This window comes from Verticillium dahliae, genomic scaffold (assembly GCF_000150675.1).
Source record: "Verticillium dahliae VdLs.17 supercont1.1 genomic scaffold, whole genome shotgun sequence".
Taxonomy (NCBI): domain Eukaryota; kingdom Fungi; phylum Ascomycota; class Sordariomycetes; order Glomerellales; family Plectosphaerellaceae; genus Verticillium; species Verticillium dahliae.
In genome coordinates this window covers 410,281-422,686 of record NW_009276921.1, presented here as the reverse complement: position 1 = coordinate 422,686, position 12,406 = coordinate 410,281, and the positions used below count along the sequence as shown (strand labels likewise).

Here is a 12,406-nt window from a genome sequence, read left to right as displayed (position 1 = left end):
TCAGAACGCTGCTGGAACCACCACGATCGATGGGTACCGCGGGAGGAGCGTCTAATGACTTACACGGCGGCGAAGAGATCGTCCTCAAAGTTCTCCGGTTCCGTCATCGCGGCGACACGGGGTGAGTCTAGTAAGCTATCCTGGGCTGACAGACAGTTCTTCTAGATACGCGATTAAAAGAACCCTAGAGGAAATGAAGGTAAAGAACTATAAGGGGAAAGGGAAGCCGCAAAGAGATGGTGCTGTCGATGGGTTGTTGTCCTGACAGGCAGGTAGCTGGGCTGACGTGCCTCCCTCAGAATGTGCTGGGGCCCAAGGAAGAACATGTCGGCAGTGGGGCGGTTGAAGAAACCACTGACCAATCAGAACCTCTAAAGCTGTCCAACGAGGTGAAGGGAGAACCTTTAATGCCTGGTCACGTGTTTCGGATTCTCCGGGTTGCGGCTCGCTACATTCTCCTTGCTGCGGGGATGGCGGAACTGTATTTGCATCAAATTCAAAAAGACCCGTCTCAGAAGCTCGTGCGATCAACACAAGGTTCGACGCACCAGAATGCGGAGCACATCTTGAAAGAAACTGACTTGTTACGATTGAAGACGTACGCCTCGTAGGTAGCTTCCGAATGGAAGGGGAAGTGACGCCCCCAGCTTAGTCAGTGCGCCAGCCACGAGGGATGTGGCTGTGACGTGACCGATTGAAAGCGGGAGTGGGTGGGCAGTTCAGTGGCGCCTTGGAACAAGTGACACAAGAGACCCGTCCTCGGACCTGTCGCTGGGGAACAGAAGGACTCGAGATCTCCCCACCGCATCATGTCACACCTGGTTTAGCACCGCCAACACGATGTTCTCCTCTTCAGGGAGTGGGAAGAAGGCACCGCAGCAGGTCAGTCCAGCACAATTTCCTGTCTCCTCTTGCTTTGCGCATTACTGACTGCCCCGCAGCAGGAAATGGTCCAGGTCGGTATGTCGTCCCCCCCCCTCCTCCCCAGAGTGACCATGACCAGATTTCTGAAACGAAACACCACTTGCTGACTTTGGTTTCTCGTCGCAACGACAGATCGGTCAGAGTGCGCTCAACTCTTATGCCTGCACTACTGTCGACATTACTGACGCCTACTAGATCTGCATCGCCCTTTTGGAACCCCCCAAAACGCGGTGATGCGTCCAAGAAACCCGCTCGCGACCCCAACATGGTGGTCGGCGCGGCATACTCCCACGCCGATATGCTGAAGTTTGACTCGTTGTAGGTACTCCAGCATACCTCACACCCTGCAGAACTGACCAAGGGTACCGGCAGAAACCTCTCTAGCTCGTCGTCGAGGCCCAAGACACCACCCTCATCACAATCGGCCAAGGCCCGGACAAGCGATGTGTCCTCTTCTTCGCGACCGACTCCGGGGCTCTCGTCGCCACCATTCAGAACCTATATGAACTTTCTCTCGAACACGAATGATGACTGGAAAGCGGATGAAGAAGATGAGATGATGGGTTACGACGATGACGACGGCGACGACTTTGGCCTTCCCAGCCTATCTAATACAAAGAGGAGGACGCGGAAGATGGCTGCCCAGAGGACGGATGGCAACGGCAGCCTCCTCTCTCCAGCGCTAGAGGGGTCATTTGGTGGAATCGACGGCAGGCGATTGTCAAGCAGTGGCGATATCGCCATCGAGAGACCCGCGCCAGCGTATCCCATGCCCAAAAAAAGCGAGGGCAAGATCCTTCGGCCTCAGTACAAGGACATCCTCAAAGGTATCGTCGTGTTTCGAAGAGGATACTAGTAGTAAACGGCTCTAACACCTCGCCCAGACCCCGCGAATGCCCTTCATTTGATCAACCACCCTCCAACTGCAGTCAATGCGACCCCCAAGGAAATCGATGCAGCCAACTCGCGGATCACCCGTATCAACAAATTCAAAAAGATACTTCAGGCGTCAACGATACCCATCGCAGAGCTTCGTCAGCTAGCTTGGTCGGGTGTTCCTGAGGAGGTTCGGGCCATGACATGGCAGCTCTTGCTCAGCTACCTCCCAGCAAATAGCGAGAGGCGGGTGGCAACTCTGGAGAGGAAGCGAAAAGAGTACCTGGACGGCGTGCGACAGGCTTTCGAGCGCGGTGGTACAAACCCTTCTACGGCGGGTAAGGCGAGAGGACTCGATGAGGCGATCTGGCATCAGATCAGCATCGACGTGCCTAGGACGAATCCGCATATTGAACTGTACAGCTACGAGGCGACACAGCGGTCGTTGGAAAGGATATTGTATCTGTGGGCCGTGCGACATCCCGCAAGCGGCTATGTGCAGGGCATCAACGACTTGGTCTCGCCGTTCTGGCAGGTATTCCTGGGCATCTACATTGGGGATCCCAACGTTGAGAGTGGCATGGACCCAGGTCAGTTGCCAAAGCCCGTGCTGGACGCGGTCGAAGCCGACTCGTTCTGGTGTCTCACAAAGCTCCTGGATGGTATCCAGGACCACTACATCGTGGCACAGCCTGGCATCCAGAGGCAAGTCGCGGCCTTGCGAGATTTGACTGCTCGTATCGACGGGAGCCTTGTGAAGCATCTCGAAAAGGAGAATGTCGAGTTTATCCAGTTTAGTTTTCGCTGGATGAACTGTCTTCTGATGCGAGAAATCAGCGTCAAGAATACTATTCGAATGTGGGACACATATCTGGTAAGGACAGCTTCCTCTCACGTATTGCTTTGAGAAATGAACGGGCTAACAGAGACATGCACAGGCTGAAGAACAGGGCTTCTCTGAGTTCCACCTCTATGTTTGTGCGGCATTCCTGGTCAAGTGGTCGGACAAGTTAGTCAAAATGGACTTCCAGGAGATTATGATGTTCCTTCAGAGCCTGCCCACCAAGTCGTGGACAGAGAAGGACATTGAACTGCTTCTAAGTGAGGCATTCATATGGCAGAGCCTGTTCAAGGGCTCGTCAGCTCACTTGCGAGGTCAGACAAGTCGAGCACCTTCGACAAGTTTACAATTATAATGCAGTATTGAGACGATAATCCGCCTCGGTCGATGAACATATCTGTCTATGCCTGCAGTGTTCCCTGTGAAGAGGCGAGGAGGGACCTTGCGACTCCCTGCCTCTATCCGGTGACACAGACACTCAGAATTGTAGTCCTGCCATGATGAGGTCCTTGGTTGAATAAGGGGAGGGTTGCCTCTCAGTGGACTCGCGGTTTAGTCGTATGGTTGGCTGGCTGTCTGGCGCATTCTGGTGAGAAGTGGACTATTCAAAGGAGCAAAGCCCTTGAGCCCCTCCCTCCCCTCCACGCGAGGCCTCGATTCAGGATCAAGACCCATGTCCCCCTGCTGTTGCTGCGCTGGCTGACGTGCAGCAACGGGAGGGGACCTGACCGCCAATCAAACGCGTGCGCGTCGAGCTGAGCTTCAGAAGCTCTTCACCTAGCGCGTCATTCCACCGAGCCTGAAAGCCAATTGCGCCCAGATCTGCCCACCCTGGGACAGACCATCACCCTAGGTACCTTACCTTACACCTACACAAACCCAAACCTCCCACTTCGCATTCCTTCCTTCCTTCTTCATCAAGAAAGCACGAGTTTTTCTCCTCATCCACCTCCACCGCTATCGCATTTCGCAGAACATACCCCACGACCATCGACAATTTCATCATGGCCGATACTCCTGAGAAGCAGCAAGAGCAGCAGCCGCCGGTGCCTGCTGAGGAAGCTCCTCTGGTCCTGCCTCCCATCAACGAAGCAGTCGCTGCCATCATTGACGAGGCCAAGACGGGCGCGAGCACACCCTCGTCCATCGGCGCGCAGTCCGACCACGACATTCTTTCCAAGAAGGTCACCCTGGCCGACCTAACCGCCAAGGCGACGGCCATGTACGCGCGGAAGGAGTACGACGACGCCGCCGAAGCCTTCGCCGCCGCCGCTGAACTGCAGGCCGACATCAACGGCGAAGAGAACCAGCCCGACAATGCCGAGATTCTGTTCCTCTACGGTCGCACACTCTTCAAGGTCGGCCAGACAAAGAGCGACGTGCTCGGTGGTCAGGCTGCCAGCAAGAAGGTCGAGAAGCCCCAGCCCAAGGCCCCCAGAGCTCCCAAGGAGGCGCCGGCCGAGGCTGCTGCGACAGAGGATGCCAAGACGGAAGAGCAGAAGGTGACACAGGAGGGTCTTGCTGCCGTCGCTGAGCAGACTGATGGCGCGAAGAAGGCCGAAACGGTCGACAACAAGAAACCCCTGTTTCAATTTGAGGGTGACGAGAACTTTGAGGACTCGGACGATGAGGTAAGTCTTGCTCTCAGTAGTCGCGAGATCGTGTATTGATCCTGCGCAGGTCGCCGAGGGTGAAGGTGAGGAGGACGGCGAGGAGGAGGTGGATGATCTGCAGGCTGCGTTCGACATACTCGAAATGGCGCGCATCTCCCTCGAGAAGAAACTAGAGCAAGTGAAGCAACAAGAAAGCGAGGACCCGAGCAAGGGCAAGGAGGTCTCTGAGGGCGACAGCGGCATCCTGAGACACGTCAAGGAGCGCCTCGCCGACACTCACGACCTTCTCGCCGAGATTTCGCTGGAGAACGAGAGGTACGTTGTCGATGCTTTAACGCGGCGTTCTCTCTTCCTGACTCCCAACCTAGGTTCCCCGCCGCCGTTCGCGACTCTCGCATCTCTCTGCAGTTCAAGAAGGAGCTGTACCCGCAAGAATCGGAGGTCATTGCCGAGGCTCACTTCAAGCTCTCTCTTGCACTAGAATTTGCCTCAGCCACTACGACTCAGGAAGACGGCGCTGCCGAAGGCGAGCAGGCGCCCTTTGACGAAAAGCTGAGGGAAGAGGCCATCACAGAATTGGAGGCCGCTATTCAAAGCACCAAGTTGAAGCTTCAAGCAAAAGAGGTTGAGCTCGCTGAGATGGCGAACCCCGAAGAGAATGTTGCCACCAAGGCTCAGATCAGCGATGTTCGCGACATCATCGAGGACATGGAGCAACGCGTAAGTACTTTTCCTAAATTGTGCTTCAACACTTATGCTGACACTCATGCTAGCTCACCGAGATGCGCAAGCCTCAAGTCGACTTCAAAGCTGCCCTTGAAGCAGCTGCCGGTACTGCCATCCAGGGCATCATGGGCTCAGCGTTGGGCGAGTCCGCGTCTGAGACGCAAGCTCGCGTCGAAGAGGCCAAGAAGAACGCGACCGATCTCACTGGCCTGGTCCGAAAGAAGAAGAAGGACGATGACGCTCAGCCTGCTGAGCAGACGAATGGCAGCGGATCTAACGGTACGAAGCGTAAGGCCGAGGAACCTGCCGAGTCGGACGAGTCTGCCAAGAAGGCCAAGGTTGTGGAGGAGGCAGCTTGAGCTCGCTCACTGTCCGTCAACTTGGGCGGATTGAGGCTGACCGCTCTGTTCCATCTGTTCTCCCAAGAGGTGAGCATTGTATTTGTAATTTACTTTTTGGGAAAGCCAAGGTAGGCTGGGTCACGGTTGGGCTGTTGTGCAGTGCGCACGCGAGACGGTGAACGCAGGTTGGTTCTTTTTGCAAAGCGATCTCACGGGGAAAGAGGCTAGGTCCCGGGTCAAAATAGGCAACATGATTCTTGAATGTGAAGGCTTGTTCGATACCACGATTGTGCCCTGTTCGTCTGGTGGCCTAAGTTATGGCATACTTCAAAGGTCAGCTCAGATGGCTAGACTGAAGCATGAGACCCCGAAGGCGTCAATAGTCGTCTACAATATCTACCTACCTTGGTCTGGGATCTTTCAACGGCGCCCTCGTTCGGGCATTCGTGCAAGTGTTGGAAACGCCTGATACTCATATTCGTTGAGGCTTTTGGCTGATGCGCAAATCAGGCCATTTCTTCCTTCGCATCCTTCTATTCGTCTCTTGAGATGACATGGGTGGAAGCAGGACGCCCAACGGCTGTTTATTTCTGTCTACGGCATAGCAGTATCAAAGACAAAGTCGTTTCAGTTTGAGGGTTTGAGGTAGGCCACCACTGGAACAGTGTTCTTTCTGAGGCTGATATGCAAGCTCGCCAGTCCGCCACATATGCATGTACCGTCCAGATGATATGAAACGCCTAATAATGGGATTCGACAAGCTCAACCAACATTGCAGTTCGTTTGGTCGGCGAGTCACGCTGCTGCATGCTGTGCCTTGCCAGGGAAGCCACACGAATCGTTCTCGTGAAGACCACATGGTTGGCGAGGTAAGGTTGACTCGTCCACCGCGAGGTCAGATGGCAGCTGTGGGATGAAGCGATCAATCAGGGCGTCAAGTTGCGAAGGCCAATATACGAGACTTTCGCTAGTTCACGGGCCTCTCCCGAAGCTGGTGCTGGGTCGTCACGCTCTTTTCGGCAGATCCAGGACCTGTATTGAGTTTTTACCCCTGACATCAACCCCCCTGCCACTTCTCTTCTCGGCCACGAAGGGACGCAAAGCCTTCTCGGGTCAGATATCAGCATCGCAATAGCCCTCCACGTCAAAACACCGGTCCTTAGAGATCGGCAAGCCATGCAGCAATAGCCCTACCATCTCTCCAGGGGAAGAACACCTTTTCCCCGGTGTGCTCCATGTCTCGCAGGATGGAACCCTCCTTTGTTGTCACCCTGGTGGTAGAGTGCTCCCCAGTCATGGCAATGACCAGCTCAGACCTCTCTCACCTTCGTCTCTCTTGCGGGTGATCACGGCGCCCGCCCGCCTCCGATCACGTACCACAACCCCTCTGTCCTTCTCACCGGGGAGCGTCCAGGCGGAACCCTCCCGCAGCCGCGGCGTGTGGTGGGGATGACGTGGCTGCTAGGGGGCAGGGCGACATGTTGCACGCAGGGTGGTCGCATGGCACACAGCCGGGCGTCGGAAAATATCCCGTTTGCTGGATAGGGGGTGGCTTCTAGCTCTCAACGTGTGTTACCATCACTCTTTTGGATGTGATTGGGGTGTGCTGAATTCGGGCCGCCTCGCGCGTATGTGTGTGCTCGCCCTGCTTCCGCGGAAATTGTTGACTTTTGACACTGAGTAATTCGGTCCTGACGTTTTCCAGAATATCCCAGACGTCGCTCGTGGCTTTCTTTGTCGTGCTACGCGGACCAGGGGGCGTTGAGGGGCTGCTCGCGTGTGAGGTTGCGTTCGGGTGACGGCAGCATGGGCTAGGTAGCTTGCAGAGTGTAATCTGCGATACTACGACAGACAAGCTTTCTCGGGAATACATGCTCTACGTAGCATCGCCAGTGCTGTTGAAAAGTACTGGGTACAGAATTTGGGATGGAAAGAAACGAGGAGTGCTGTTCAATCGTCCATACTAATCAAGCTGCAAGACTTTGGATGTGCAAGGACGGGTCGCATGGCACGGCATACATGTAAGCCCAGCGGCCATGTGTTGCATCTGAGGAGACCGAACTGTCACCATCACCATGGGAAAGAGAATCAAGAGCAGTGTGTTCGTCGTGAGTAATGGGCAATACGACGTTGTTGATGCTGATGGTGAGAAGTGCCTGATTTGTGCACACTTGCGCAGGTTCAAGGGCTATGACTAGAAGACGTTGCCTGCTCCTCGACACCATCCGCTGAAGAATGGTCATTCTAGAGCGTTCCCAATCTAAGGCGCCAAAAGTTTCGCTATTACGTGTTCGAAATTTCGTCGCGCCTTGCTGTCCGGTGGCGTGCAACGAACAGCCTCGGATTCGGGGGAGGTCAAGATATCTCCAAATCATCAATCATGAAGGTCTGTCTGTGCCTTGCTATGGAGTTTAAGGCTGCATACATATGATTATGGCTACCTCAGAAAGGTTTGATCTACAAAATATATACCTGCGCATCCTGGTGCATATATCTTCTCGGCGAAAGACATACGGAAGTGACATGATACACAACGCAGCCCTTTTCGTCACGAATGGAGTTCTCCGCATACCGTCGCATGGCCACGACTCATTCAAGGCTTGACTCACGTTGAGATGTCAGCGATGAAAGTTACTTACTGAACAATCAAAGTGATGATTGTAGTCGCCCTCAATACCACTCCCCCCCTGGTCACACAATGCTGAGACGAGACCCAGTAATCGGCCAGGTCGGGGTCAACGTGCCGGAGCCGTGTTGATCTTTCACTATGTGACGCTCGCCTCGTGATCCAATCGTAGAGCTCTGAATGCTTGTCATAAGGCCTGCCTAGGAGTATTTTCCTTGTACTTTTTGTCAACGACAGCAGGTAGTTGACCAGCAGCGCTATTGGTGAACATGCAACTCCTTTACCAAGAGCCCGCCCCCTCCTACTATAGTTAGGTCTGGAACCATGAAATCGTACCATTTCCTGCTGCCATTTACTACCAAATCGCGGCTATGGTCTGGCGGTATCTTCAGAGGGAGAGGGGCACAGCCCCTCCTCCTCCTCCTCCTCCTCCTGCCATGCAGCGGAACGTCAGCACTCCCGATTTCTGGGGGTAGGTGAATGATCGCCACCAAGCACCTAAAATGCGGATGTCGTCTGGCAGTCCGCCGCTGTATGGTGACTATGAACCTGTAGCTAGTCACTCTTAACCACATCGTCAGAACGACCGAATGCGAGGCAGCTCATTCAGCAGTGTGGCAGATTATGTATGCATGGGACGCTCTGAGGTCAACATGCACTTGAAAGTACTTTCGACAACCGGGCTTAGAATGCAGAGGGACATGGCAGCATCATCTACCAGCCACGACGGGTCGTCGATATTTCGCCACTGGCGACATGAATTAGCTCACTGAGTCTCTTTGCGCAAGCCTGCACACGTGATGGTAGGCTGCTCTGGCCAGATACGCAGGCTGGCGATCCTCAGCCATGGGCTTATAGCGCCATCGCCCGCGCTCTGGAAAAGACGGTGTGAGTGGCATGTAGTCTCTATCGGACTACGCGTGGATCGAACAGAGATACGGGGGAGTCGGTATACAGTGTATAGAGGCCGCAGGCGGATCGTCGCAAGCTGACTCGTATGTTGGTATGACAGCATGGTATGTCCTGAATCGAAGGGGAGACTCTTGACCATCAACGGCTCAAGTAGTAGAGCGGTCGGTCATCGGAAGAAAGGTCACGCTGATAGACGAAGGGTCGAGGGACTAATCACTAGCGGACTTCTTAGTGTTGCTGAGGGCAAGCGGCGAACGCATGTTTGGCACGAGGCGCGTCCCGACCTTGTCTAAGTGTCAGCGGACTGCAAGGTTAGTCAACTCGACGGGCAGAGGCTCGGAAGACGGGACGGAACCAACACGAACGAGCGGGCTGCACAGGGCCTGGCCGAGTGGCAGCAGACGCTGTGAATAGGTCCATCTGATCGGGCTCCAGGGCGAAGAAGGTCTGAGCTGCCAACACGTACAACGTACGGGGATCGCGGTACATCGTGATGGTACCGTGGTCTTGCCTGTGGCCATGGGCTTGGCCTCTCAGTGGCCGGACAAGTTGTCCCAATGGGGTGAGCTGCAGCACCAGGGGTAGATTGGATGAAACCAATGCAGAAACCAATGCAAATCATGAGTACTGGGGAGAGGGGGGAGGGGGGCTCACTCTGGTACATGGTAGAGCCGGCAAGGCATTCATTCGTCACGGAATCCTTGGCCTCGGCGATGAGAGTCGGGGCTGGTTCGCTTCGGGTCGAGGCGATCATCGCAGGGATCGTTCCAAGGCCCTGTGTCGGGCCATGTCAGAGGTTGATTTTGGTGCTGAGATGTTCAGTCGTCTGCATTGGTGTTGTACTGTATTCTCCTGTCGCAGGTCTGGACGAGGACAAAGAATGGGTGCCGAAGTCGCCATGCTGCCTGTGGAGCTGCTCGATGTGGTGGGCTAACGGGCAGACCAGCTGGCTGGGCAGGGCAGGTGATGGAAGGAGACGGAGTTCAGCCAGCGTCGCCATCCGACTGACTGATGCGGAAAAGCTAGGAATCGTGATGGCCCGTACAAAGTGATTTCATTTGATCATCGAAGTGTCTGGACCAGGACCTGAAAGATGAAGGAATTGTTGGAGAAGGTGATGTGCCTAGATCGTCTTCTGAATGTTTGGATGGCACTCGCAGGCCACAAGCATTGCGGAAGGCACATGTCCACCTTTGTTCACCGACCTACCTAGGTAAGGTAGGTACGTGCATAGTACATGGTACATACAAGTAGTAAGGCAGGCACGACTGATGCAGGTACATCCTGCCCCCCATCTGTCTCTCCCTGGGAAGTGCCTACCTATTCTTTGTTATTGCCGCTGCAGTGTCGTCTCGTCCATTCTGTTCATCCCACGTCCTTCACTCCCCAGACCTTCCCACCACGACCCCTCTGTCGTGTCGCCTCAGTCCACACCCATCTACCCAGGTCCAACATGGCATCCACGCATCCACCACCACAAGATCTCTGCCAGGGCTGCTCGTGACGAGTCCCAACGCATGAATGTTCCATGCAACCGCACCAGTGGATGACACGGTCATCGTCGCGGTCTCCCGCCCGGGCCCGATTGACCCCAGTGACAGGGACAAAGACAAGGACAAGGACAAGGACAAGGACAGGACAAAGACAAGAACGAGGGCCCAGGCCTAATACATTGTGTCTAAGACATCCAGGCACATCAAGGACCACCCATCTTGGCATTTCAACATCTTTTAGCCTTGCTTGGACTTGGCCTCATTACCTCGTCCCTCCAGACTCGTCCCTCCAGACTCGTCCCTCCAGACTCGTCCCTCCGCGACTTCAGCTGAAACACCACCGGCCTCTTGGGCGTGGATCCACGCACTGCTTCTTACCCTATACGGACTAGTCACTGCTATCTTGAGCCCGTCCCACGGCCGGTCCCCTTACGGCCCATGTTAGAATGCAAAGATGGCACGGTCTGGGGGCTGGGCCAAGCGCCACACACAACCTCGATGATATCCTTCGACGGCGAGGGAGCGTTCTCATTGCGCTCCACCGCCCAAATGTTCTTCGGGTTGTTTGGCACTCTGTGGGTATTTCCATCATTGGCGGCCTCGTGTGGCTGCGTCCCGACACCTTACCACAGCTTTCGATCGATGACCGGCCAATATCCACTGATGACTCTAACTGACTCTGCGGCACACACCATCAGACCCAATGCGCGAGTCGAGATTCGGGACCGCCTGGACTGGACAAGCAAGTGACCTGGCTGACCAAGCTCCATGCAGCAAACCTTCGCATGCCAGACCAAAAAGGGGTTATGACCTGACCGCGCGATCCATGGACGAACGATGAGCGACGGTCGGTCCAACCTGGACCGGGGGTCTCCCGTTGAGCCCCTCGTGCTCCTTGTCAGAAATCCCTCCACGCCGCCAACTCCTCAGTCGCAGTATACCTGTCATGCATCCTTCCCTCACATCACGACAACATCTCAGCATGCTTCATGAAACATGGAGCAACCCTTCTCGCGAGCCAATCGCGAGTCCCGACGAACAAATGCCGTTATGCCATGTGTGTGTCCGGTGTGGGCAGTCCATGTTGTTGCAACTGTCGCCTCCTGTCATCGAGCTGTCATTGACCTTGCTGCGTCTCTCCCCTGCCTGACCTGTTTTAAGCCTTCACCGGCACAGCACAAGACCGGCGCGGCGTGCGACATGATTTCGAGGGGCCCGTTGTTAGGGCGGGATATTCAATCTGCCACACCTATCACGCTGTCATCCTTTACCCTGCTCACTGCTTGTCCTGGGTTCCAACATGATACGTGGGCCTGTTTGCCGTTTCCTCCATGCCAAAAGGTGGCACAGCACCTCAAGGCACCACAAGTTTACATGCTTCTGGTAAGGGTTCGCGGGATTTGAGTATAGGTTGCTGAACTGGCTTAGATGTTGATGATCTACACGTCGGGGTGCCATTTCGGGCTTCATGCATCCCCTCCAGCAAGCCGTCATGCAGCGTCATGTTTCGACAATTTGACCATTCAGGCACCCTCAACACTACACACCCCACATCCAACACTGACCTCGTAGTAACAGTGCATGTGCCGTTTATTAACCTAAGGTAGGCTGACCTGGTGAGTAGGTCGGACTTGATTTGCCTCTCACAATGCCTCCGCCTGCCACCTGACCACGATCTTGACGTGCGTCTTTTTGGGCGTGGAAGGGGGAAGGTCGCATCAGTCTGTACTAGAACTATCGATCCTCCCAGTCAATTGTTTGACAAGCCACAGGGGTGGGGTTCTGCGAACCCTGGCCTTGTCGCCGGCATCGTCACTCTTGTCCCACCCCAAATCTGCACAGCACAACGATAGCCATTCCAAGGTTGAGTTTGGGTCCGGCAGAGATCATGTACCAGTAGACCATCTGACATCGGACACAACAACGTCTCGGGAGTCTTCGCTTCTCCATCCACCCTCTGGTCTTTGTTTGTTGACAGATTACTGCACATCTATATCAGTTAGGTTCAGAGGTGCTGCACTGGCTACCTGTGGGGATGGCTCGGTGAGAGCACC

At 55.0% G+C, this 12,406-nt stretch overlaps 3 protein-coding genes across 3 annotated transcripts; 2 read left to right on the top strand and 1 right to left on the bottom strand.

The window, feature by feature from the left end:
• Positions 1-1,081: 1,081 nt before the first annotated feature.
• On the top strand, positions 1,082-3,031 carry VDAG_00123 (GTPase-activating protein gyp1; the record flags this gene model as incomplete). The annotated part of the gene is made up of 4 exons (XM_009651500.1): positions 1,082-1,242; positions 1,297-1,751; positions 1,809-2,674; positions 2,739-3,031. 4 exons carry the CDS (start codon positions 1,082-1,084, stop codon positions 2,994-2,996), a joined length of 1,740 nt encoding a protein of 579 aa, XP_009649795.1. The 3' UTR covers positions 2,997-3,031.
• A 614-nt stretch (positions 3,032-3,645) lies between these two features.
• Positions 3,646-5,339, top strand: VDAG_00122 (histone H1-binding protein; the record flags this gene model as incomplete). The annotated part of the gene is made up of 4 exons (XM_009651499.1): positions 3,646-4,272; positions 4,322-4,569; positions 4,623-4,974; positions 5,028-5,339. 4 exons carry the CDS (start codon positions 3,646-3,648, stop codon positions 5,337-5,339), a joined length of 1,539 nt encoding a protein of 512 aa, XP_009649794.1.
• Positions 5,340-9,068: 3,729 nt separating this feature from the next.
• Positions 9,069-9,759, bottom strand: VDAG_00121 (uncharacterized protein; the record flags this gene model as incomplete). Its single annotated transcript, XM_009651498.1, has 5 exons — positions 9,069-9,148; positions 9,225-9,306; positions 9,360-9,391; positions 9,514-9,634; positions 9,703-9,759. 5 exons carry the CDS (start codon positions 9,757-9,759, stop codon positions 9,069-9,071), a joined length of 372 nt encoding a protein of 123 aa, XP_009649793.1.
• Positions 9,760-12,406: the final 2,647 nt, after the last annotated feature.